We start from the raw sequence: 27,258 nt of genomic DNA, 5'->3' as shown, positions 1-27,258 counted from the left end.
AGGACATGCTCACTGAATTAGGAATAATAGGCTACCTTATAGTAGGCCTAGTTGTTATTCTTAACTCTGTGGGCATATGACATTAATATTGGAGATGGTTTAGTTCCATTCGTCTTTCTCCTATTATTACTATATTCCCTTTCAATATAATTTGTTCATGGTGCAACAGTTGAGTGCAATTTTATACTAAAATATTGGAAACTATTATACTTAGAAAGTTAGTTACAAATATGAATTATCTCTAAGCATATAAAGCTTATATATTTATCTATTCAATATATCCAAGCAATTGCAGTACTGTATTTACTTTCAAGTTGTCTATTTGATGAGGTAACCACATAGTGAGGAGGAAGAGGTTACTCAATGTAACAAAATACATTTTGTTTGAAGGGCGTCCGCATGGTGAGGTCTATGAGGTACCGTAAACCTCTACCAGGACCACCTCACTATGCGGATGCACTTGAAACATTTCGTGTTACATTGAGGTACTTCTATCTTGACCTCTATCATTACCAAAACTGTCCGTCCATCTTGCAATTAATTATAGTATTCAATATTAATTTACTTGCCACGTTTAATTTGGTCCACTTTATAATGACTGGGTTGATTAACATTGATGCTTCTATCCTAGTCTACCATTTGACAAATCAGATTGCGCTATCCTCTTCTTTCTTTGCAACGTTGCTAGATCATTTTTCAGCACTGTAGAAATATAGTAATTATTTAACAAAATATATTTTAACACAATTATAAATTTTCACAAAGTAGCACTGATTGGGAGAGAAAAACTAAGGATACTCCTTGTACTATTTTCTAATACTAATTGAACAATTTTTACAAGAATGGATGGTTAAAATTCCATTAGATAGGTCCATACCGATATTCTATAAGAAAGGCAAGGCAGAGAATCGGCAACACTGTTCTGCTATCTTTCTTCACTGTCATTGTAGCGTGGACCGCACTATAATGGCGCAAAGAGCCCTAGCAATAAGCATGCTGTAATGAAAAAAGAAATGTTTGAGAGGACTTCACAATGAATACCAATGACTAATCAGTCAATTCATTACTTTATTACACAGAAGTGTATCACATCCTTTGTACCTATCATTGTTAACAATGCGGACTGGATAACTGAATTAAATAATCAAGAATAATATAGCCTAATCAGCAATGGCTGCTTTATATGATAGAATAATGCATGTAAATAGTAGAGGCATCAGATGTTTGAGGCACAAGTGGATGACCTGGATGAAGCATGGTGAACCCAATAAACATGAACGTTTTCACAATTTGAGTTTTATCTGAGCGATCGTTCTTCAAGCATATAACAAAGTCCGTGCAATTCAGCGTTTCCTCTGCATATTCCAGAAGTGTCACAAATCCTTCTTTGGATCCTTCCGAAATCAGGGTGGCCGGCACTTGGATGTACAGACAACGTTGATGTAGAAGTGTTTCCCATCGTGCTTCGGTGCGCTCAGTTAGTCTCAAGGCAAAAGAGAGTTTTACGCTTTGGCCGCGTTCAACATGTGCAAGTAGCTCACTTTCTTCAACCCTTTTGCCTACAGCAAGCTTATCCTGGTTTCCTTTTGTGTTGGACTCAGACAACGGTGACACTAGCGTCAAAAAGGCGGCATGAGGGCCGTCAGGAGCACCACTGAGGCCACACACCCATGCTGATGGAGTAATGAGGTGTGGCCTTGTCGTTTTCCAAACCAGCACAACTAGACATTGAAACAGACATACCGTCTAAAATACTCTCTGTATTACTCGACTCTTTACTGGAATCAATGATCATAATTTCAAAGTAGGTAACTGGAATAAGTTTATCAAAAAAATTATTTTACCGCAAAAATGAAGAATCACAATGAAGTTCTGTCGTTCTCCAACCTCTGATAATGCTCTAGACTTTCAAACAACTTTTATATTTATCCAAATACCTGTGTTGCACTTCGAAATCACAAAATAATAGAATAAACTTATCTGTGTCAATGTTCCTAACCCTACTTCTACAGTGCGTTCAATCACTATAAGTTTTTGATTTCTAAAAACTAATAAATTATTTTGCTTCAAGTCAAACTCTCTTATAATATTAATACGAGTCAAGGCAAAGTTTCAACTGAAGCTCTGTCGTCTTTAGATAATTGACAATCGTCTAGACTTTAAACTAATTTGAGACATCCACATTCACAACAAACAACATGACAAGTAGTAAACAGTGATAAGATAAAAGATTAGTGTGGAGGTATTTCCGGGGTGTGACAATCTGACCGTTCTGCAAATTGACCGACCTACAAGCATGACGTCATGAGGACAGTCAAATTGCAGGACGGTCAAATTGTATACAGCTGCTATTTCCTTAGACCAGTTATAGAATAGACACGCTGGGATGTCTAGCCTCTGAAGCCAACATCTACTGCCAAATCCACCCATCTTGACGTCACAACCAAGCTAATAACAATGTAAGTTACACACCACAAACACTTAAACAACAAACTCAAAAAAGTTTTCTATAATATTATTATTTACGATGCGTGACCTCAAGATGGGTGGATTTGGCAGTAGATGTTGGCTTCATCGACTTTTAGTATGTATATAATTGGCCGTGTCTATTCTATAACTGGTCCAAGGCTATTTCCTATGAGGCCGCAACAAACTGGATCGACTATAATGTGTTTTGTTATAAAAAATTACAATAAATAATATTGACGATATTTTTCAAGTATTTCAATTTTCCATTCATGATGATATTTGCTATAATTTTGAGATGAAAGAGGCTCTTTTATCAAGTTTATAAAGTTGGTCAGCCTATCTATGCTATTTCCAACGAGCTAATATATATAGTGAGATGCACGTTATAATGGCAGTGGATAAAGATAGAAGAATAGCGATACGGACTCACTGCATTAATTAATTATATTTCTACACCGTCGAAAACATAATTGGCATCGTTGTGGACCTAGAAAAGGATAGTACCATCGGCTTTGTCGAATGATAAACTAGGATAGCAAAATCAAAGTTGATCAAATACTGACATTATTACTGGACCGTACTATAGTAAACCACAGAGCGGCTGTTGGTGTGCTTTCAGCGCTCTCAATGTGTTACACGGCCAACTAAGGGCAGCCATGACAGAGAGAGGCAACAAGAGAAGTGCCTCTATTGCCAGGAATAGGTGTGTTTTCGAGAATTAAATTGATTTCTATGACTAATTATTATTATATTTGTGAAGATGGTAGTATTGCAAACTTGACTGGAATGAACTATAGACATCAGCTTATATTATATGATCATGTTAGGCCGGTATTATAGTGATACTCCACGTTATAATGACAGTATTTGATCAACTTTGGTGTTGTTATCCTTGTCTATCATTCGACAAAGCAGGTAGTACTATCCTTTTCTTGCTTCGCAACGATGCCAAATCTGTTTTTGACAATGAAGAAAGATAATTAAGCAAGGCAAAGAATCGGCAACGCTGTTCTTCTATCTTAATCCACTGTCATTATATCGTGGATCTCACTAAAGATAGTAATGAAAAAATGATTTCTTACAACTTATTTCATATGACAGAAATATTACCGTCTAATACCGGCTTTAGTTTGTTATTTTTTTGACTGTCATACTTTGCCTTCTTGTTTTGAACTTAGAGATAATGTAGATAAGTACCGTAAGCTGGTATCAAAGAAACGTCTTCATAAACTAGTTTTTTCGAATTCCCTAATTAAAATAGCATAAAAAATATTCTAATTCCTAAAATCATAATTTTGCAGTCACGGTATGGCATTTCAACTTAGTAGATTACTTGTACAGCTAAGCAGTATTAACATTGTAACTTGGGCTACATTAATTTCACCAAGGCTTCAAGAAAAGCAATTCAAACAATTAATTTTATGGATGCATAACAACTGTAATACATATATTTAAAATGCTCAATGGAAATTCAATGTAGTATTTATTAAATATAACTGATTTGCACCTTGTCTTTTATGCAAGTTTCCATCATATCAATAGGGCCATTCAAATTTTCCGCCGCTTCTTGTGTCTCTCTGTCATGGCTGCTCATGTTCAATTCGTAACAGGAATAGCGGCCACTCAGCCACTCTATAGTTTACTATATTCTAGCTCGTTGGCTATTTCGCCGATTCAGATCATCAGAGATCAGACGCCGAGATTTTTTGGTTAGATGTTGAAACTTACATTTTCATAGTAAAAGTACAGTGATTTATAAAACATCAATTTTGAATAGTATATATTTACTATTGTATTTTATTAGAACATAGAAAATTCTCAAATGTTTTAAAAAATTCTTCCTTACATTTCCAGCAAATTGAGCCATGGCTTCACCTTTGGAAAATTTTGTTAACAACGTTAGATCGTTGTGTACACAAGGTAACAACTTGGACATTCATTGTAATAATATTTGAATAGAATATGAGTATCATAATCATTTTTGTTTTCAGTTAGTAATAATTTGGGGATATCAGTTGTTGATTTTTATTCAATCTTGGTCAAGTAGGCTGTGCATCTCACGACCATGACAATTTTAACTACCTATAGCCTACAAATCTTGAACAATTATTAAATAAACCTTTAGTCCAACAAATTGTCTTTTTGTGCTAAGGCTACTCTTGAATAGAAATATATAAAATAAAAATCTAAGTAGCCTACCCTTTTTTAAATTGTCACTTGAATGTTTTGGCCATGATGTCATCAAGTATTTGAAAAAAATAAATAAATTTATTGTCATTGATAATGTCAACATGGCCAAAACATGTCGTAAGTAAACAATTTTGAAAAAGTTATTTAGATTTCTATTCCTTTCTCCAGCCCATTTCGCTAAATACCTAGTAACCATTAAAATAAAGTATTCAACCAATAAGGTAATTTAAAAATTTTTACCTTTTGCAATTTTAGTGAACTTGTAGGTCTACTAATTCTGACTTATTCTTAAGACTTCTGCTACTGTAAATATTGACAACAGGGTTAACAGCTAGAAATTCAGTGAGAGCTACTATCCAAAAAATATTTGCCAGTCGGAGAATCGAACCCGGTACCAGCTGAATTATCTCGTCCAATTTTCATCTAGCTGTCAATATTTGCTGTATCAGAAATCTTTGGGGTGATTTACAGCATTTAATTTGGATTTTTGTTTAATAATAATAATGATAGCATTTGAATAAAGATTCCAGATTCGTTTATTGTCAGAACATTAAAATCAATAATGCAAGACATCGTCCAAAACAATCACAATTTTAACAATTTATCACAGGTCATAGAATTACATCACATTATTAAGTATTTCAAACTGTAAGGTTAGCAGTCAAAACAAATTTAACATCAATATATCACAGGTCATAAAAATTAGAAATCACATCACATTATTTATGCATTACATCGAGTCATTTATACTGTAAGGACAGCAGTCTATTAAAATATTTTTCACACAAATTTTGTACTGTCTAATTTCAACGCTTTTATTTCATTTGGTAACTTATACATTCTTTTTCCAAACTCAACAAAACTATTCAACATAAAGTGGTAGTTACACTGGGTCCTTCTGAGTGCTGTAGCCTGTCTAGTAAAATGGCTGTGAACATTACTATTGATAGACACCATACTACACAGTAAGCTGACATGCTTTTCCCACTTTGAATTATTTTGTAAAGTGATGCCTAGAAACTTCAAATGATTAATATCACATCGGCCACTTAAATCAAATTTTAACAACTGTGTTTTGTCTTTGTTGAGACAAAGAGAGTTTGCAGCTGTCCAGTCTTCGATAGTTGCATTGATAAAATCTAGGATATTAATGTTGTCAAATAATTTCTCACACTTGACTTGTATTGCTAGATTATCAGCAAACATAAACGCCCTGATATCACTATAACTTATTGCTGCTGGCAGGTCATTTGAATAGATAATAAAAAGTATGGGACCAAATGTGGAGCTCTGGGGAACACCTGATTCAACTTTTAGAAAATTAGAGAAAGAACCATTGTGAATAACTGTCTGAAATCTATTACTTGAGCAAAACATTATAAGCTTTATAGATAGATCATCAAACCCATAAAACCTGAGTTTTGAATCAGAATAACATGTGAAATGTGAACTCTGAGATAGCAGTATGAGTACCTCTATTGCTTCTGTATATAAAGGCTATAAAGGCTGGCCGCTATATAAAATGAGCGCTGCTATCCAGAGATTGTAAGTTTGGTGTAAGGCTAATAATATTCTATTTTGCCGGTAGGTAACTACCGCGAACTGTGTGAGGTTCTCAACAAATCCACCGATGTGCTAGTGAAATTCAGCCAGCACTTGGACAACGTGCTACAGACACTCGACTTGCAACAACACTCGTTGGGCGTGTTGGCTGTGTTGTGTGTGAAACTGGGCATGCCCCCTCCCACGCCGCCACCTCAGCCCAGTGGTGGGGGGTCGGCCTCCTCCCCCTCCCCGGCGCAGGACTATCACGAGTTGCTCTTTGCGCAGGTGCAGGAGTTCATCAGCGGCTGTAACGGGGAGCAGGTGCGCTACGCACCCGAATCATGTGAGTAAATCAATAAACTGATGAATTTTGTTCAGATTATCTATTTGTTCAGATTTTTTATAAGATTCAATTCTCATAATTCAATAGAGAAGTAGAAAATTACTTTTCAGTAAACATTAATTTCCACCAAGGTCTATAAATACAGGTCATGACACAATCTCGTGATGCATTGCAAAATCGCCATTTTATGGGGTTCCAGTTCACCAATTTTCAAATTTATCAGCTGTTATCATTATAGATTGAACAACATGATGTGTTATTTTGCTATATTATTCAAGGAATATTGAATATTGCTTGGCTTTGAATTTTAAAATAAATTCTTCCGACAGAATAATAATATTTAGATTCCAACTAGGTACGGTACTGAATTGTTGATTTTTAGATTTAATTGAATGGGAACTTCAAACTGTTTAAGAGGTTAGCCTTTTGTCCTAATGCCTTATGAATCATAACAAGTTACAAGAATAAGAACAATTTTTAATAATAAAAAAATGAATTATTGAAATTTTATTATTAAAAATCGGAAACCTGAATTTACATATTATCTAAACCATAATATTGTTTTCAAAAAGCATAATGCATGATTTTTTTATGAGCAGATTGGAATTTCAAATGCACCGTCATAAAGACCCCACATAATGGCCGCTCTATAAGGAACACGTGTGTCATGACCTGTATTCATAGACCTTGATTTCCACTACTCCACCAATTATCATTATGTTATTCCCCTAAATTATTATCGTTCAAGAATAAGTTTTAATGAGCAAGGAAAGTTGTGTGAGTGTACCACACCAGATTTTTATAATTATGCATTTGAATTTGTGGTTAGACGCAGAGATGTGTCACCTGCTGACCAAGAACCTGACAGAGCTGCGATGTCCGTTGCGTGGCATCGACCTGCTGTCGCGAGCCATTCGCAAGATACAGCTGAGCGACTCGCAGTTGACCTCCATTCACGCCGACCTCTGCCGTCTCTGTCTGCTGGCCAAGTGCTTCAAGCCCGCGCTCGACTTTCTATCCACCGACATCACCACTATTAGTCAGGAGGTAATAATTGTATTCATTGTGTAGCTTAAAACATCACAATATTAGAATAGAAAACAGCTACAAGCCCAAAACTTTTTCTCTCACTGAATAATAATTCATTTATTTGATCCATAGATTCATATACATGAATATAAGATCTTGTCAAACATAAATTTACACAAAAACTGTCAAGTACAGAGTAAAATTTAATAAATATAAAAATACATCAATTAAAATCGGGTTAAAGAAACGAGATGGGGCCGCGCTACCTGTACACTGGGCTATTGTTCCAAAATGGTTCATCCTCCAACTCTCGACTATCACACTCTATTGTCCTCTGATTCTGTTTCATTACCCTCATTAGTAGCCGGATTGGCTCCGTCTGCTTTCTTGAAGGCAGTTTTAGATGGTAGGGACTCATCTATTACTTTGCACCTTATATATGTTACTGTATTTTCTCAAATTTATTATTGAATGAATCAGTGATCAAGTACTTGTTATTGAATTATTCCCAATGGTTCATTTGATGAAACTCAACTTGTTCACAAGCTGTATACAGACTGACTTGAGTTACATAAAATTCGTGATTACACACCACGTGCGCTATTCATCAGCTGATGATATGCGTATTATATTTATTTGTATGAATATAATAATCATATGATCGAATAATATGTATAATATGATAATTATAGCATCAGCTTATGGAAAGCGTACGGCGTGTGTTCGCGCTCATCTATTTAGTCTCATCATGTACACTGAATATAATAGGAGGTAAGGATACGTATAAAATGACGTATTAGGACGTACTCTTTATGAGAAAATAATAATAGTTTGACTAAATTTGTACTTATAAACAATAGTAATGTGTGTGTTTATCCAATCAATGTAGGCTACCACTGGTTTACAGCTGAAAATGCCTTTAAGTAATCAGACTGGTCCACCAATTTATTCCTCGAAGTGAAATCCTTAACAATAGACCACGAAAATGTCAAAATTCAATAACAATAGGCGACCACTGAAGGGTCACTAGAACTTCTACCTGTTCATCGATTGTTTTCGGCGGCCCTGGCTGTTTTCTTTTACCCTTAAAACCTATTTAGGCAGGCACTATAAACTAGAATTGAATAAAACACGCGTATGTTGTCAAATTCTACACAGTTTTATTTGGTACACGACCATGGTTTCGTGACCACACCGGTCACATTTTCAAGTTGACTAAAACTAAAAGGTTAAGCCTTAACCATGGTCGGGTACCGAATAAAACTGTGTAGAATTTGACAACATATGTGCGTTTTTATTCAATTATGGAACGGTTCTACAATATTGACAATGACTCAGTCGAATTTATAATTATAAACCAGAATGTTATATCACAGTGTGAATTCAAAATTTCATCTATAGAGTAATAGGGACTTTCTACTAAATAATTTCCTTTTAAAAGCTTTATCAGAAACATTCTTGGCTCCAGCAGGAAGCTTGTTGAATAAATTTGCACCACCTACAAAGCTAGTTTTATATATGACTTGTCTGTTCTATATCTTGGAAGATGCAACATCTGACTAGATCGTGAATTTAGTTTAAGGGCCAGAGACATATTTTGAGCCATGATATTTCAGGGCCGGTTTCCGAGCTCGGGATTTAGCCAAGTTCTAGACTTTGAACAGCTGGAGTCAGAAAATTGGCTTTCCGAAACTGGGCGTAGTATCAGTTTTTATGATAATCGTTATTTTCTCATTTCTATAATTGTAAACGTTTTTCTTTGACGAAAGGAAACATTCCTAAATGATTCAAAATAGCTAAAATTACACTATTTCTCTTTATTTTATTTTGTGTTTAATTTTCTTTTTTTTTTTTTTAATTTAATTTAAACTTGGACTGAGACTACGCCCCGTTTCGGAAAGTCAATTTTCCAGCTGTTTATAGTCTAGAACTTAGCTAAATCCCGAGCTCGGAAACCGGCCCTATATATGAGTGTGTATTACGATCTTGTATTTTAGTCATTTAGCTTAAAACATAACAATTGTGGGGAAACTGTTCCACAATAATCACACTTTTCAGACTGAAAATGAGGGCTGTAAGAAGTATCTGTAATGAACCATCCCTAGCTTCATGTAGAGCACTATTCCGTAGATTAAGGCTATTGCCTTCACTTTATGTGTTTTCTTGTTGTTTATATGTTGAAAAGCACCTGAGTAGTTTTAGATATATCAATAAATAGTGATATCCATAGTTCTCCCACAAGAGGCAGCCTTAATGTTAGAATTGAGAGCAATCTATATTCAAGCTCTCAAAAAATGCAAGTACATGTCATGTCGGTAAAGCTATCTAATGAACTTGATGTGGACATTCGAACGATGAACTTTCCACAATTCAAGACTCACTTGAGCAATCTGCTACTGGTAAGGTGCCTGTATTTTGTGGCAGTTTTTTGTATAGTCCAAAGTTTACTGTGATATATTGTGTTATTAAGGGTCTTAGGGCCGGTTTCCGAGCTCGGGATTAGGTTCAGTTCTAGACTTTGAACAGCTGGAGTCAGAAAATTGGCTTTCCAAAACGGGGCGTAGTCGCAGTTTTTATTTTCTCATTTCTATAATAATTGGAAACGTTTTTCCTTGATGAAATTAAACATCCCTAATTTATTCAAAATAGCTGACACCTTACACTATTTTCTCTTTATTTTATTTTGTGTTCAATTTTCTAACTTTTCGAAATTTAATTTAAACTTGGACTACAACTACGCTCCGTTTCGGAAAGCTAATTTTCTGACTCCACCTGTTTAAAGTCTAGAACTTAGCCAAATCTCTAGCTCGGAAACTGGCCCTTTAGTGTTTGCTATTGTAATATTGTATTATTTTTACCATCGCATAGTTAGTTGTTGTTTGTTTAGGATATTGTATATGACGTTGTTTGTAACACTATTATTTTTCTTGACAATAAAGATTGATTGACTGATTGAGTTGCAGATGACACGTTTAAATCACGTGCAGAGTAAACGCGTTTAAACCACTAATCGGTGTGCTGAACAAAAACGAATTGAGAACGTCTATAGTGAGGTCCTGACGTTGTTATAATGGCAGTGTTTGATTAGCAATGGTATTGCTATCCTTGTCTATCATTCAACAAAGCGGATAGCACTATCTCTTTCTTGCTTTGCTCTGTTGCCAGATTGTCTTTTAACAATGTAGAATTGATAATCAATTAACAAAATATTTCATCTTAATTATGAAATTATTCATAAATATAATTTCTTGCTTAATAAAATATAATTTATTATTTTAACCGAGAATGAACAGTTAATATTACATCAATAAACCTGTATCTGCTACAATCTATAGAAGGCATTGACAAGACAGAGGATCTGCAACGTTCGAGTCGGAGCTTGGCTTCGGTGGCGAACGGTTGTCTTATCGTCTCTCTCTCCGCTAGTGATTCTAATCTGTTGTGTCCAGTCTAGTCAAGTTTTTCATGAGTAATTCGAATTTTGTTACTAAAAAACGGCCAAGAGGATCACCGGGTGAGAACAGTGAGTTGAAAAAGTGTAATAAACAAACCATGGATACAAAGGTGGGCGAGATGACATTGAATCAATTGATGGTGTCGTTCAGCGAAATTCTCGACAGTAAGCTAAGCAACGTAGCGTCCAAGGAGGATATGAAAGAACTATCGGACAAAGTGAGTGCTTTAGAAAGGGAGAACTCTCAGCTGAAGGAAAAACTTATTAGGATGGAAAAGGTATGTGAAAAAACTGAACTCAAGCTGATTGATTTAGAAAGCCGCTCAAGAAAGAATAATTTAATTTTTAAAGGAATACAAAGTATACAAGGTGTGGACTGTGCGACTAAAGTGAAAAACTTTTGTTCTAACATCTTGGGTATAAGTGAAGAAATTTTCGTCAACCGTGCACATTTTCTGGGGAAAGGCACAGAGACAGTTATTGCACATTTTCCAAAAGATGAAGACATTCATAAAATTTTTGGAAATGTTAAAAAACTCAAAAATACCAATATTGTGGTTCATAGAGACTATGCTAGTGAGGTGCGGGTGAAGCGCAGTAAACTTTTGGCTCTGAAAAAAGAACTTTCAAGGTTGGTGCCGGAAGTCGATGATCGGCTGGGTTTCGATTTCCTGAAAATTCAAGGAGTTCAATTCTATTGGTCTTCGGATTGGAAATTGATGTCAGGAAAGGAGGATGGAATAGCCAAGCTGAAGTCGATGCTGCGTGTGGACCTGGCGAACTTCGCATCTCGTCTAAAGGAGGAGTCAGGCGTATAGGAAATTCCCACTACTCAACCGCTGTGTGACGAGCAGTCCATCGTTGTGAGTCAGAGAAATCTTCTAAAAATACTATATTATAATGTATGTGGACTAAAACAAAAGGTTAAAAATTCTGATTTTTTAAATTTCATAACGGATTATGATATTATTTTATTTTCAGAGACTCATATAATAGCGGAGGATGTAGATTATGTTAATGATTATCTTTATGATTTTGAACTAGTATGGTGCTATGGAGAGAAGATCTCTCGTTATGGTCGTGCTAGTGGGGGTATGGTGTTGGGTATCAAAAAGGTTTCCACTTTTAAAAATAAAATAAAATTTAAAAATGTAGATGGTAAACATATTGTGCTTGTTGAAATAGACAATGCTAATTATTTGAACATACTTCCTGTTTATATAAACTGTAATAAGTGGGATGTTGAATTCCTATAAATTAAGAATTTTTTATTGCAAAATGCGGATGAGGTATTTTTAGTTGTAGGTGATAAGAATGTACGTAAGGAACAAAAAATTTCTGATAAGTCCAACATTGAGCCACACGCAATCAATAGGCTGAGTAGACTGAGAAATTCCAAGGACGTTATCGTCAACAATAGAGGGCGTAAATATTTAGATATGTGCTCTGATCTGGGATATATAATACTGAATGGAAGAATGGATGGGGTCAGGGAGGGGGAAATGACATTTGTAGGTGGTATGGGGAATTCTGTCAATGATATTGCAGCGATTTTCATGGATTATTTCAAGTATGTTGTAGATTTTAGAGTAATTTCACAGCCGTTTTCCGATCATTTGCCAATAGAAGTTATATTGGATGTTGAGAACACAGTTATTGAAAGATTATCAGTGTTTACCGTTGCTTCCGAAATTGTCATGGGATAGAGCAAGCGAAGAAAAGTACAGAGATAAGATAGGACGGTCGATAAATAACTTGTGTATAGGTGAAGACGTAGAGCTGGCATGCCAAACTGTTACTGAAATAATTCGAGAAGTAGGCCTATCTCTCGGTAACGGTCAAGGTCGAACAAAGTTCAAAAGAAAGCAAGAATGGTTCGACAATGATTGTTGGAGAGCCCGAAACAAAGTGTTATCTCTTTTGAGATTGTATAGGCGTATCAATAATGATTGTGCGAGAGAAATGTATATATGTGAGAAAAATAAATTCAAAAAATTGTGTGAAGAAAAGCGTCAAAGTTATCAGAAAGCTCTTTTGAACACTATCTCGTCAGCCTCAAACTCCAAAGTCTTTTGGCAGGCTATGAATAAATTAAAAAGAAGACCTAGAATAGTAAATAACTCTATAAGTCCTCAGGATTGGGTGAACTATTTCAGAGATCTTCTTAACCCTGAATTATTTGCACTACCACGCTCATACGCAGAACATTACATTGTAAATAATCGCTTAGACTCAGATTTTATTATGGAAGAGCTGAAAAATGTATTGAGATCAGTTAAAGATAATAAAGCTCCAGGAGAAGATCAAATACCGTTCGAGTATTATAAAAATGCTCCAGACGTCATGCTAGATAAATTACTAGAGTTATTCAATATGATTTTCACATTGGGCAGAGTACCAAGTGAGGTGCTAGCGATGAAGTGAGCAACTACAGAGGAATTAGTTTTCTTACAACTTTTTTTAAGATTTTCGCGGGTTTGATATTGAATAGACTCAATCAGTGGGTCGAAGAAAACAAGATTCTAAATGAGTTTCAGACGGGATTCCGTAAAGGCTACTCAACAATGGATAATATATTTTCATTGACATCTATCGCGAGTCTAAGATTAGCTAAAAAAAGAGGTAAATTGTATTGTTTCTTCGTCGATTACTCAGCGGCTTTCGATTCTATTGATAGGAAAGCATTATTTTACAAACTAAGTGGTTTAGGATTATCAACTAAAATGTTAAATATTATTAAAGCATTAAATGATAATTCAAGTACTTCAGCTGGCGTCTGGTGCTCTGAGGGGCTGACTCAAAGTTTTGAGACTAGGTCAGGCTTAAGACAGGGTTGTTTATTGAGTCCTTTGCTTTTTTTCACTTTTTATGAATGACTTGCATGATGAGCTGGGGGGAGGGTTGTTAATCGCAGGTATGAAGATTCGAGTGTTGCTATATGCGGATGATATTGCCATATTATCGGATTCTCCAACTGGCCTCCAATATATGATAAATAATCTGGAACGATATTGCGAAATGTGGAACTTGAAGGTCAATCTGAATAAATCAAAAATAATGGTTTTCAGAAACGGAGGAAAATTGAGCAGGTACGAAAAATAGTTCTACAAGGGAGAGAGAATCGAATGCGTGAAGGAATATAAATATTTGGGGGTAGTTCTGACACCCACCCTTAGTTTTGAAAAGCATCTGAGTGATAAACTGTCTAAAGCAAAATTAGGTTTGAATCTGGCTTGGGGAGGAATGCTGAATGGTAATGGGGTCGACTTTTCTTCTAAATTAAATTATTTAAGGCATGCGCTAGGACAGTCTTGTGTTATGGGGCTCAAATATGGGGTTGTAAACAGTACGAAAATATTGAAAAACTGCAGCGCTTCTTCATCAAAAAAGTGTTTGCTCTACCCATAAATACGCCCAATTATATGCTCTTCATCGAAACAGGACTAACTCCTCTCTTTGAATACTGCCTCAGGTTGCATTTTAATTACATTTCACAAATCATGAAAATGGAAGATGAAAGACTACCAAAAATTTTAGCTCAGCAAGTAGTAAGAGATAAGTGCTTTTGGTTCAGGGAGTGGAGGGTCGTTTGTGATAGGGTAAACTTGAATATTATCTTTCTTTGGAGAACGTGATAAGTTGGAAGGAGTCTTTCCAGAGCATACTGTCTGTTCTGCAAATGTTTCACAGAAATAAATTTATAGGTGAAGCACGAGCGGGACGGTTTCATGCGTTGTACAGGACTCTCGATTTTGAGCTGAGTGACAAGAAATACATTGGAAAGGACACCCAAATGTGGGTTATGAGGTGGATTTTCAAGGCAAGGGGTGAGCTAATCCATTTGAACTATAAACCTTGGGTAGCTAATGGGAACTATATTTGCTCGATGTGCAATCTGAAGGAGGCTGAGGATGTATTCCATTTCATTGCTCGATGCCCTTGTTTGAAGGAATGGAGGAAGAAATGGTTTGGTGTTGTTGAACAATCAAGGGAAGAGTTTACTATGTACATGAACGGCAAAGATTGGAAGAAACTAGCCTCTTACTGTAGAGAAGCCTGGAATTACAGACATGTTCTCAGCCAGGAATTTAATTGGTAGAGCTATCATTGGCTACTTTGTCGAGGCACTCACTACTTGATTTTTGGTATCACCTGTAATTGTTATTTTCTGCTCTCTTCAACATTCTGTTTACTTTAGTTCAAGCCTTGTTTTTTATTTTGAGTTGGTTTCAATTTGAGGATTCAACCTTTCTCATTGTATATTCACTCACGTTACTGACTAGATCATTACACTATACATTATATTGCTTACTGTGTGACTACTTGATTCATCATTATTTCGTATAATTTCTGTATTTTACTATACACTTGGATCATATTTATGTATTTTCCACAATCGCATGTTTTCCGACTTTCCGGCTGGCGATCGTGTGATCAAGCCGTAAATGTGTGTTTACTTATTGTGTATTTATAGTTTAATGGAGAATAAAAGCATTTTTCTATTCTATTCTATTCTATTATGAAATTATTCATAAATATAATTTCTTGCTTAATAAAATATAATTTATTATTTTAACCGAGAATGAACAGTTAATATTACATCAATAAACCTGTATCAGCTACAATCTATAGAAGGCATTGACAAGACAGAGGATCTGCAACGTTGTTCTCCTATCTTTCTCCACTGCTATTATAACGTGGACCTCACTATAGTCTAAACGACTTATTTGAAGCGTTAGCTCACCTCATTGCTCATATAATTATCCAATCAGAACCTTTGTGTGTAAATGTTTATAGTTATTTATCTATTTTGTTTGGCAGGGTGCTCAGTTCGACGCGAAATACTTTCTGCTGTACTACTATTATGGAGGCATGATCTACACGGCAATCAAGAACTTCGATAGGGCGCTGTATTTCTTCGAAGTGGCCATCACTACACCTGCATTGGCTGTCTCGCATATTATGCTCGAAGCCTACAAAAAGTACATTCTTGTCTCACTCATACTCAATGGAAAGGTAATACCAAATACCAAGTTACAAACCTGTAATCAGATTCACATTGTACGTTAGTGGAAAACGCAGCAACCGATCAAACAGTTCCAAATAGTTATTTGTATATCTAGAGTGAAAAATGCCAATTTTTCTCCCTGAAAGGAAAGATTGATGCATTGAAAAAACATTTTTCACTTGTGATTTCAAATGTGAGTTTTAAAAATAGAGATGCTTCCCATGTTATTCAAATGGAGTTACTTTTACGCTCTAGGGAGTTTTTCTGTTTTTTAGTACCGAGAGCGAAAAAGTGACACTTTAGTATTATGTTTCAGGGAGTAAAGTAAGCACTTTAGACAGTAGGTGAAGAAAAACACATTTTTTATGACATTTTCTATAAACCAAGGCCACTTGTGTCGTTCTATTGCCTATAGTGAGGTGACGACAACCAAGCTCCTTGCACGCTGGCGTCAACTAGTTTCCCCGACAGCCAATCCCCTATTGCTTAAGAGGGGACTGGTTGTCGGGACCGTAGACAACAACCAAGCTCCTCGCACGCTCACGACAACCAAGCTCCCTGTCAGCCAAGCTCCTTTCTCAGGAGCTCAGTTGACGCCGTCAACCAATCCCCTCGAAAGTGGTTTTAAAAGGAGCTCAGCTGTCGGGGAGCTTGGTTGGCGCGTTCCCTGTATACATTTGACTCTTGTATTGTATCTGAAGACCTCAAGTAGGCTGCAATAAAGTTCCTGCTCTATTCTATGATTGAATTTTCAACGATTGATTACAAATTTTCATAATTGAGATAAATAAACATTGTGGAGGTAGAAAATGCTAGCGCTATCTGATTTGTCGAATGATAGACAAGAATAGCAACACCAATGTTAATCTAATACTGCCATTATAACGTGGACCTCACTATAGTATGCAAAATTGCCCTCATACTGTTAATTGAATGAGAAATGATGAATGCGAATACTGAGTGCTTTTGTGGTTGAGTCCTGTTCTTTGAGCAGAGAACTCCCGAGTGCAAAGATGGTTTAACACTTTGATCGCTGATCTCATTCACTTACAACTTTGAATAAATAAATAGATAATAAATAAATTTATTTCCTTTAAAAAATACAATCAAGCAATTAAAACATAAAAAGTACAAAATATCCACAATACAATAGGCTTCTGAAAAAATATGAAATCTAATTCTATTGGAAATTAACCTACTCAACTATGGGAAACCCATGTACTAGAGTAGGTGTAAATATTTTTTTATAAATTCTCAATTCCAGCATTTAGTTGAAAGATTGAGCCGTCCATGGTGTGAGATTCTCGTTATGAAGTCAGCACCTGATTAACATTAGTTCACTATCCTTGTTTGACATTGGACAAAGTAGATAGCTCTATACTTTTCTAGCTCCGTATTGTTGTCAAATGTTTTTTTTAGCTATAAAGAAAAATAATGAACAATCAAAATATTTTATCTCAATTATGAACATTCATCTGAGATAATATAATATAATCTCTTGATAAATGAAATAAATATTCGATCATTAACAAGAATCGACAATTATTATTATTATTATTATTATATTTCAACTTTACTGGAATAACTTCAATCACAGCTATCTAATTGAAAATGAGAATCGGCGAGAGAATTGAGTCTCACGATGCAATTAGTAAAGACAAATTATGAAAGGATAATCTCACAATTAATTTAGATATATAAGACTCGAGATTTATGCTCCAGCATTGTTTTTTTATTTTTCATTTTTCAGTGGACTCGCTCACTTTTATTTTGCGTACCCATTCCTCTGTTTTTCTTCCTTCCCTCCATTTCTCCCTTCCCTTTTTTCCTCATCACTTCCTGCCTATTACATGGGAAACCATAGTTGGCTAGGTATCTTCCTCTCTTTTTTTTCTCTTCTCCAACACACCCAGCCACAAAGCCCATGGTTTTTTATATTTGTAACATTTTATTGTATTTTATTTGTTTTGTAATTCTTTGTCATTTTGTTTTGTGTGTTTTAATAAATTGAAAAAATTACATCATTGTTTATTTACGCATTGGTTAAAGCCAACAAGTGCAGATTTAGACTGTCGTATAAATTAGAATTGGAACCGTTTTAGACTTGAGCCTGTGGCACTTTTCTGCAAGTTGTGTCATGTTAAATGATTGAATGAATAATATTAAGGAAAGCAGAATAAATACGTTTTTTTTAAATAATGAAAAAAGTAAGTATTCCTGTTGATACTAAAATCTTGTACGATTTAAATCGTTACTAAAAACATCCAGTATAAGTAGCTATCTTTCATTTACTATTTCTTCAATCATTGTTCTTCTTACACCGGGGTGCGGCAGCAAAACTTCCTTTTTTAAAGTGAACGCTATTCAGTCAGATGATGTCCTTATAGAGCAAATTTGGTCTCGTTAGAGAGGTCAAACCATAAAGTTTTCTTCCCGAAATGTTCAATCGCCATCATGCATTGGAGCAATTAGAAGCGTGCGTTTGCCGTTGAGACTTATTTTTCGAGAGGATGTTTTTTGATCACAACCCAGCACGCATTTCAAAGTCACGATAATTTAGCCCTTTTGGCTACTGTCCCAGAGTGGAAATCGATTGTCACGTGGGTCACTACGTTCAGACAAACTGCAAGTGCGACAAGACGAAGAACTAAAGTCCCTCGTCCCATTAGGTCACCTGAGAACGTTGATGCAGTGAGAGTTTCAATGTTGTGATCACCACAGCGTTCTGCGCGCTAACATGTCTCTGCTCTTGGACTTTCCGATTGTTCTGTGAGACAAATTCTTCATGATGATCTTCATTTCCATCCATACAAGATGGCAATTGTGCAGGATCTTTCTGAACGCGACTTCAATTGAGGGAACACTTTCCAGGGCACCTCATCTCAATTAGGAGCGATTTGAAGTGGCCAGCCCGATCTCGCGATTTGAGCTCTTGTGATTTTTTCATGGGGGTTTTTGAAATCCCTTGTCTAAGTGAGCCGTTGAAGGACCCTACACGATTTGAAGACCAATATCAGCGAATAAATTGCTAACATAACGCCTGCAATGCTGGCAGGAGTCATGACAAACGCCAGAAATCGGTTTACTCAGTGTATGGAGGATTGGGGACGTCACCTATCTGATTTGATATTCAAAACTAATTGAAACAAAACTCCATATAATTATGTGTCTAAATAAATACAAGCTTTCTGATCCATACAAAGAGTTCTATTCACTTGAAAAAAGGAAGTTTCGCTGCCGCAACCTGTATGTTTAATGTTGATGTTTTTTCTTTCAAACTCAATCTTTGATTTTCATTATTTGTCAAGTCTTTTTTATCCAATATTTACTACTTTGTCAGGTGGGCAACGTTCCGAAATGCACATCTCAGGTTGTGGGCCGATTCATTAAGCCACTCAGCCAGGCCTATCACGATCTCGCCACAGTCTACGCCTCCAACAACTCTGACGAGCTCAGCAATATTGTATCCAACTATCAGGAGATGTTCAACAGGTAACAACGCTCAAATCAATATTATCAGTTGCCCCATTCTTGTGGCGGCTATATTCAAATTCAAATCTATTTCCACAGAATACAAACATGTCAACTATACTATACATCACAAATGCAATGAGAAATTTATTCGATTTCTTAGATGATTAGATTTCTTGGTGTTGACCTGTAGGGAAATTTTGAGTGGGATAGCCACGTAAAAGCATTGGATGTGAAATTTCTCCGTGCTATTTTTGCCTTGAAAACAATAGTCAGAGTGGCAAATAGAAAAAATCTGGTGTGGTACACTCACACAACTTTCCTTGCTCATTGAACTGTAAGCCTCATTCTTAAACGAGAATAATTTAGGGGAATAACATAATGACGATTGGCGGCAACATATTTGAAACTACGATCAGACTACTTTATATGTGTATATTATAATATTGTTTTCAGAGTACTTTTTCCTTTATGTAAATTGTGAAATTCGATGATTTTTTTAAAAGTCGTCAAAACAGCTGTTCTACAGATGAAATATCTCGACTATGTGTTTTTTTCTAAACTGCTCACCTACCTACCTTATGCACGAGAAGGAGGCTACACAGTCCATTTCTCAAGGATGGGGTGGATCCCCCATTAGTTTACCAGGAAAAAAACTCATGCCAGTTGATAGAGCTGATAAATAACTATACAGGGTATGAATTTGAAAAAAAAATCAGTCGAGTCAGTTTTGAGAAAATCGTAAAAAACATGGTTTTTTGGTAACTATCCGCCATTTTTCTCAAGAATATTACGGAGCTCCTGCAATTTTCCCAGAAATGAGACTCATGTCAGTTGATAGGGCTTATAAATAACTATCCATGGTATAAATTTGAAGAAAATCGTTAGAGCCGTTTTCGAGAAAAACGTGAAAAACGTAGTTTTTTAGTAATCATCCGCCATTTTTTCCGCCATCTTGAATTGAATTTTATTGAATTTCTTAAACGGTGTACACACGTACGTTTGCCTCGGGTGAGCATACGTGTATGGGCTTGCATTCGCACGTGTGGACACTGTTCGCTGAGGCATGTGGGCGAACCGGAACCCTGTCGGTATTTTGGCGTGCTCAAAGGCGCCTCGGGCGAGCATTGAATGTACGTGTGGACGCGATTTTGCCATACGGGTGAGGCAAAACGTAAACATTGAAGGCGTCATAACCTAATTCCAATGAATTAGGTTAATGAATGACAAATCAAATTGTGATCCAATAACTAATTGTAAATTGTAGGATTTTTGTAATTTTGTAGGATATGTGGATTGTCAAATATTTAAATAGAAACATGCATGGAATATATAATTTGTATCATGAATAACAAATTTAGAACTGCATAATTTAAGTGAAAAAAGCTTCTCTAAAGGGTTCCTACAAGAAAGTATAGCTCAAATATTATTTTACTGTGGCTATAAAATCATCTTGTGTTTGTTTCATGTTATCAATCAGAGTTGTTAATTAAAATTGTAATCTTCAATATGATATTATACGTTTTAGATAGCTAGGCTATCTATAGAGAGATTTATTCAAACTTTGAACTAGTATTCCCTTAAAGGTATTCTTGAAGCTAATCTTTTGGAGAATCTTGTTTTGTCATGTGTATGAGCAGAGTTAGTTTAAAATGGGCAGCAATTTAGTATTTGATTCAATTTATGGCTAATTTCCTTAAAGAAGACTGTCAATTTTGTGAGACAGTGTTAAGTGCTTTGATTAGGTCATCAAAACTTCTGGAATTATTGTAGAAATTTTTTTTTTTTTTTTGAGATTCAGAATATATATTGGAAACCAACAAATGAATCGCCTAATGTCAAGAATCTCAAAGTTAGAGCCAATCGTTCTTGTGGAGTTATTGATTCCCTCATGATGATATCATTATTGTTTAGATAACTAGTTGAATTAGATTCAGTATATTAACAAGATAATGTTTTGACAACCTAATAAAGTTTGAACTGTCAATCTTATGTCATGTAGCAATTAAGGCTTTATTGTCAGATCCTCATCGTATAAGGACCTTAAGTTTAAAATTTCAAGTCAATCGGTTAATTAGGAATGGATTTATCGTGTTCACAGACATACACACACACACAGACCAACACCCAAAAATCATGTTTTTGGACTCAGGGGACCTTGAAACGTATAGAAAACTTGAAATAAGAGTACCTTAATTTTTTTGGGAAAGCAATACTTTCCTTACCTTTGGTAATAGGGCAAGGAAAGTAAAAAAATCAGCACTGTCTATCATGGCTATTTTATGTCTCTCACATCAGAAACAGTGTTTTATTGTGGGTTAGCAGCCAAACAAACCTTCAGACTATGTTTCCTAAGCAATCAGGGTTATTGAGGGGGTCGAATCTAGGGGGTTTCATGTAAGCCAATTTTCAAAAAACTCAAATTATTTACAACTCCAGACCTTTATTTTTTGGAAATTGCATCTTTTGTTTACAGTAATAAGCAGAAATTCATGGAGGATAACATTTCACACAGATACCCCACAAGACATAAAACTGTTACCCTGTAGTACCCTACTCATATTTGCTCTTGGAGGGGGGGACCACATTATGCTGGGCTTAGAATTTTCAACTGTTTGACGGACGAACTGAAGGATGTTGACAGTCTTGGTAAATCTATTGCAGCTCTCAAAGATACACTGACTGCATGCTGCCCGTATTCATTGAGAGAGTGCTATGAGATCTTTTCAAATTCTCATTGAAATCCTAGAGATCAGAAAATCATTCAGACGATTTTGTAAAATGAAAAATTTCCCTCAATGGAGGGAAACCCCCTGTATTTGATATATTTGGCATGTCTTACACCGTTCATTAAATGGGGGTTCAATAAGACGAAATAACAATAATGAATTGAAATTAATTCAAATAAACAATATTCCTCACTAAAAATGAGAAATTAAACAATAATATCAATAGTTCTATTCCTAAATAGTAAAAATTACAATGTACGACAGGGTGATGGGCTCTCGCAAATTCTCTTCAATATAGCCATCGAGGAAGCACTCCAAAAATAGCAAATAGGGATGAAGGTATAAAAATTGGATCTGGAATCAACACACTAGCGTTTGCTGATGACGTGGTAATTTCGCAGAAAAAATAGATGACCTAAGTCGATTTGCGAAAGTGTTCATGGAGGAAGCAGGGAAAATTGGACTAAAAGTAAATAATACAAAAACGAAATATGTACATTTCACAAGAAATCGAGATAACATAGACCAAGGTTCTCTCCAAGTGAACGGTCAGTAGACACTTTAAAGTATTTAGGCGTTGTCATTTCTGAAGAAAACACAGAAGTAACAGAAATACAGAATAGGCTAAACCTTGCGAACAGATGTTTCTATGCATGCAACAAACTTATGTCCTCAAAATTATTATCACAAACTACGAAAATTAAAATATATAAAATCTCTGAATACAGTGTTTAAAATGTATGTAACACATAGACTGAGTTTGCATTTATCTACAAATATTTTTTTTTTTTAGATCGGTGAATTAACATAAGTTAGTGTGCATCTTTGAAGGAAGTTGTTTGAATAAATTGTTTGTTTATCTGTCAGGGAAGGAAACATGGGTCTCGTTAAGCAGGTGGTAGCTTCTCTGTACAAGAAGAACATTCAAAGACTGACAAAAACCTTCCTCACGCTGTCTCTGTCAGACGTGGCTAGCAGAGTCAAGTTGAGCGGGCCAGGCGAGGCTGAAAAGTACATTTTGAATATGGTAAGTCCGCACATTTACTCTACCAAATTAATTCATAATTTCAACATTGTTCAATTTCACTTAATTTGTCAAGTATTCATGAAATAAATATAATAGACTTATTTATTTTTTACGTAGTACTTTTATTCTAATTTATCATAAGGCTACTATGATTAGTTCGAAAAATTGATTATAATGACAACATCCAATAAACCAATCTTTTACTCCAAATTTCCAATTTTGCTTTCCAAATTTTTAATTAATTACCTTGAAATCAAGACCATCCACCATCCACGGTAGTTCTCCACTAGGTTTTGCTGTTGGAAATAATGTTGGTTTCATTTTTTTCATTTCATTTATTGTATAAAGCACTATAATTATAATATATTATAATTTATTATGACATTGGAGGAAAAACTAGGCTGAGCCTGAATTATTTCTCTCCAAAAATTTTAATAGAATTAGATTGATTACTTCTGTTTGTTGATAAAGTGGTAAATTTGATATATTTACTATGTATTTCAGGTTTTTTTTCTAATTTTGTTGAATAATTAATTAAAAAGCTGTATTATCAAATTCAACTTTATATTGTAATTTTTTCAAGTATTGTATTGTCTGATATGAATATTATTCTATTTATAGTGTAATTTGCATTTATCCGGTCTGCAAAGAAATGATAAGTAAAGCCTAAATAAAAATCTATAAAATATTAAATCTGATGAATTATTTTTCATGTTTAGTTGTAAAGTAGATATCGAGACAGATGAGTGAAATTGTAAAATTTTGAGACAATTCAATATGAAATCATGCTTGTTGCAGATTGAAGACGGCGAGATATTTGCCACAATAAATCAAAAGGATGGAATGGTGATATTCCACGATGATCCAGAGAAAATACAATAGTCCAGATATGCTTCAGAAGCTTGAATATGAGGTAAAGTAATCATAAAGTTCAATAAAGTACGGTATCAAAATATAGAAATCTATTTGAATCTATATGGATGGACTGATCGTGTGTAGTGAAAAGTACAGCTTGCTTTGTAATATCACTTTTGAAACAAAGCTATATTTCTACAGATGGAAATTAGGTACTGAGATATTGCAATTATTCAAATGCCAATGAATTAATAATTATTATTGAACGAAAATCCAAATTAAATGCTTTAATTCACCCCGAAGACTTCTGCTACTGCAAATATTGACAACAGGGTAAACAGCTAGATGGAAATTCGGTAAGCGCCACTATTCAAATATTATTTGTCAGCCCGGGAATCGAACCCAGTACCTCCTAATTGCCGGTCAGGAATGCTTACCCTTACACCAAACTGATAATTTCCGGATAGCAGCGCTCATTTTATACGAAGCCATCTAGCTGTTTACCCTGTTTGATAAATAATTTTTTAATAGTGGCGCTCACCGAATTTCCATCTAGCTGTTTACCCTGTTGTCAATATTTGCAGTAGCAGAAGTCTTTGGGGTGAATTACAGCATTTAATTTGGATTTTTGTTCATTAATAATTAAAGCTATTTCACTTGAACCATAGAGAAAGGATAGCACTTATTTTATATTTTCTCTATGCTTAATCCTTATAGTTTTTATGATTTTGTAGTTTTAAACGATAATAAACCTTTGTGTAGATAATGAATTGTTCACTTGTCTTGTTTAAAAATAAGTCTTGATTTACTTGATTTGGACACCCTAGTGCTAAAAAGCGTCATCATATAACGCTAATCTATCTATTCCATGCATTCAGAGTCTACTCCTTGTCCGGTTCAGTGGAAATATGTTTCCCATCAGCTCTAATGGGACTATTTATACTTGCTCGATTGGGTTGAGTGGGAAGAATATCACTTCACTGAACAGTACACGGACATAATTTAATTTTTCCCATCATCTGCAATTTCACTGCCCAAGTATCTGGAGCTCCCTAACAAGAAGATCGCAAAAGAGAGATAATTTTTACAAGACAGTTGAACATTTAATTCGGGATGGAAAAATAGCAGAAAAGGTAACGATTATGATATATGAGATGTATTATGTATCTATGCTCTATGGTGCTGAGACATGGACGATGACAGAGAGAGAATGGAGTAGAATACATGCAGGAGAAATGAGGTTCCTCAAGACAATAAAGGGAGACACTTAGAGACAGAGTTAGGAATAAGGGGAGATAAAAAGAGAACTGAACATGGAAAGCATAAGCAGGAGAAAGAGAGAAAGCATGAGACTACGCAGGTTTGGACACGAGAAGAGAATGGGAGAGGATCGGCTGCCAAAGAAAATGGAAGAGATGAGGATTGAAGGAAGGAGACCAAGAGGTCGATGGAAAGACACAGTGGAGAAGGGAGGATGAGGATCGAGATGGCGTCAGGTTGAGGTGGGAAGACCGAGGAAGATGGAGAGGCATTGTTCCCATTGTACCCAGACCCGGCACTAGCTGCAACGGGACACGGATATGTATTTATGTATGTACTACACGGACACTGATCTTAAGGTGGGCAGTCCAATGGAACCGATTTCGTCGGAACTAGCATCGGCCGAAAACTACCGACGCGACCGAACGATCCCCCAACAAAGAAACAAATAGATTCTTGTCCATTGCAACAGGTTCATACGGCCGTCTCCGGCCAATCAATTTTTCGATCCGAATTGAATGGAATTTTCTGGCTCTATACGGCCTAACTAACTAGTCGAGCTGAGACAACAAAGTGTTCCTAACCTAAAATTGTTTCACAGTCTTGTTTGTTTTTGTTTTTTGAAGTTGTTCTGTTTTATAAAATTGTAACTATGGACAATGAAAAGTTGATAAGTTTGGTTCAAGAGCATGTTCCATTGTGGGATATGCGAGACAAAATATATCATTCTCGTGATGTTCAAAGGAATCTGTGAACAAAGATTGCTTAATAATGAATAACTAATTTAGTGGATATTTGTTGAAGGTAAGATTATTGTAATGAATATCTAATTTAGTGGATATTTGTTTATTCAGTTTTGAAAATCTCAATATAATATTATTCATGAAAAAATTTGGTGGCTGTGATAGTAGTTAATTCAATAATGGGCAACTAGACTGACGTAAACGGTTCCAATGGACGACCATATTCGGCCGAATTAACGGCCGGCAGATTCGTCCGATCGGTTGAATACGATTCCAGTGGACGGTTACCCTTATTCGTCTATCCTTGCTAATGTATTCTTTATCCTCTTCTTTTTCAGATGTCAATCTGTGCCGATCTGGACAGGCGAATCCAAGAAATGGAGGAAGAGATCCTAATCGACTCGCAATACATCAAAAAATCGAGCGGGGCCGCGGATGACGATATTAATCCCTCGCAAACGCCCAAAATGGGCGGATTCGCCATGTAATTACTTTCTAATTACATTAATTACGATGTAATTACATCCTAACAGATGGACTCAAAGTGTACAGTATCAAGATACTTGTGATTCGTGTATGACAGATTTGGTATGTGTGAACGTGATTTGTATAAATCTGTGGTATTCTATCATTTCTGATGTATGATTTAAAACTTTCAATTAAAAATATATTTCGCCTGATTTTCAAAAATAGTGGCATCTACTTTATTCATCTCGGCAGCAGTTAATAAGACTGGATAATGCTTTTATAACACAAGAGATTATAGGACATTGCCCATATAAGTCTAAGAGCATCAACGTTATTGTCTTTTCTGAGTTAACAGACAACTTTCCCACAGTGATCCAACCGCGACGCCAATTACAGTTTTCAATACTTGTTGACCGTTAAATACTCCAACTTCAATGTCCATTCAATACTATTCTAAGAATACAAGGTTTGTATTGTTTTGTAATGCTAATATCGTTTATAATTTGTTGTCAATGAAATTGTGTAATTCTTTGAATATTTTTTGTCGTTTTTCTTCAATCACCGTTCACCGTTTAATTGAGTTGCAGTATTTAATTATTTTGAAAAATACGCTCAACGTTTCAGAAGAATGGCTTTTTATAAATTTCAGTAAATAAAATACTGTAAA

The 27,258-nt window shown here is 35.5% G+C and overlaps 2 protein-coding genes across 2 annotated transcripts; one reads left to right on the top strand and one right to left on the bottom strand.

The window, feature by feature from the left end:
- Nucleotides 1-1,048: 1,048 nt before the first annotated feature.
- LOC111044785 (ornithine decarboxylase antizyme 1) lies at nucleotides 1,049-4,336 on the bottom strand. The gene is made up of 2 exons (XM_039429351.1): nucleotides 4,316-4,336; nucleotides 1,049-1,746 (listed from the first exon to the last, which is right to left on the bottom strand). The coding sequence occupies exons 1-2, from the start codon at nucleotides 4,334-4,336 to the stop codon at nucleotides 1,180-1,182; spliced, it is 588 nt and encodes a 195-aa protein (XP_039285285.1). The 3' UTR covers nucleotides 1,049-1,179.
- On the top strand, nucleotides 4,137-26,905 carry LOC111044795 (COP9 signalosome complex subunit 3). The gene is given in 9 exon segments (XM_039429776.1): nucleotides 4,137-4,389; nucleotides 6,248-6,547; nucleotides 7,377-7,594; nucleotides 15,852-16,046; nucleotides 19,379-19,530; nucleotides 23,106-23,265; nucleotides 24,064-24,135; nucleotides 24,137-24,178; nucleotides 26,462-26,905. Coding segments are annotated over 9 exon segments (1,344 nt in total). The 5' UTR covers nucleotides 4,137-4,334; the 3' UTR covers nucleotides 26,612-26,905.
- Nucleotides 26,906-27,258: the final 353 nt, after the last annotated feature.

Source organism: Nilaparvata lugens, chromosome 5 (genome assembly GCF_014356525.2).
Source record: "Nilaparvata lugens isolate BPH chromosome 5, ASM1435652v1, whole genome shotgun sequence".
In the NCBI taxonomy this organism is placed as follows: domain Eukaryota; kingdom Metazoa; phylum Arthropoda; class Insecta; order Hemiptera; family Delphacidae; genus Nilaparvata; species Nilaparvata lugens.
This window is presented reverse-complemented; position numbering and strand designations above follow the sequence as displayed.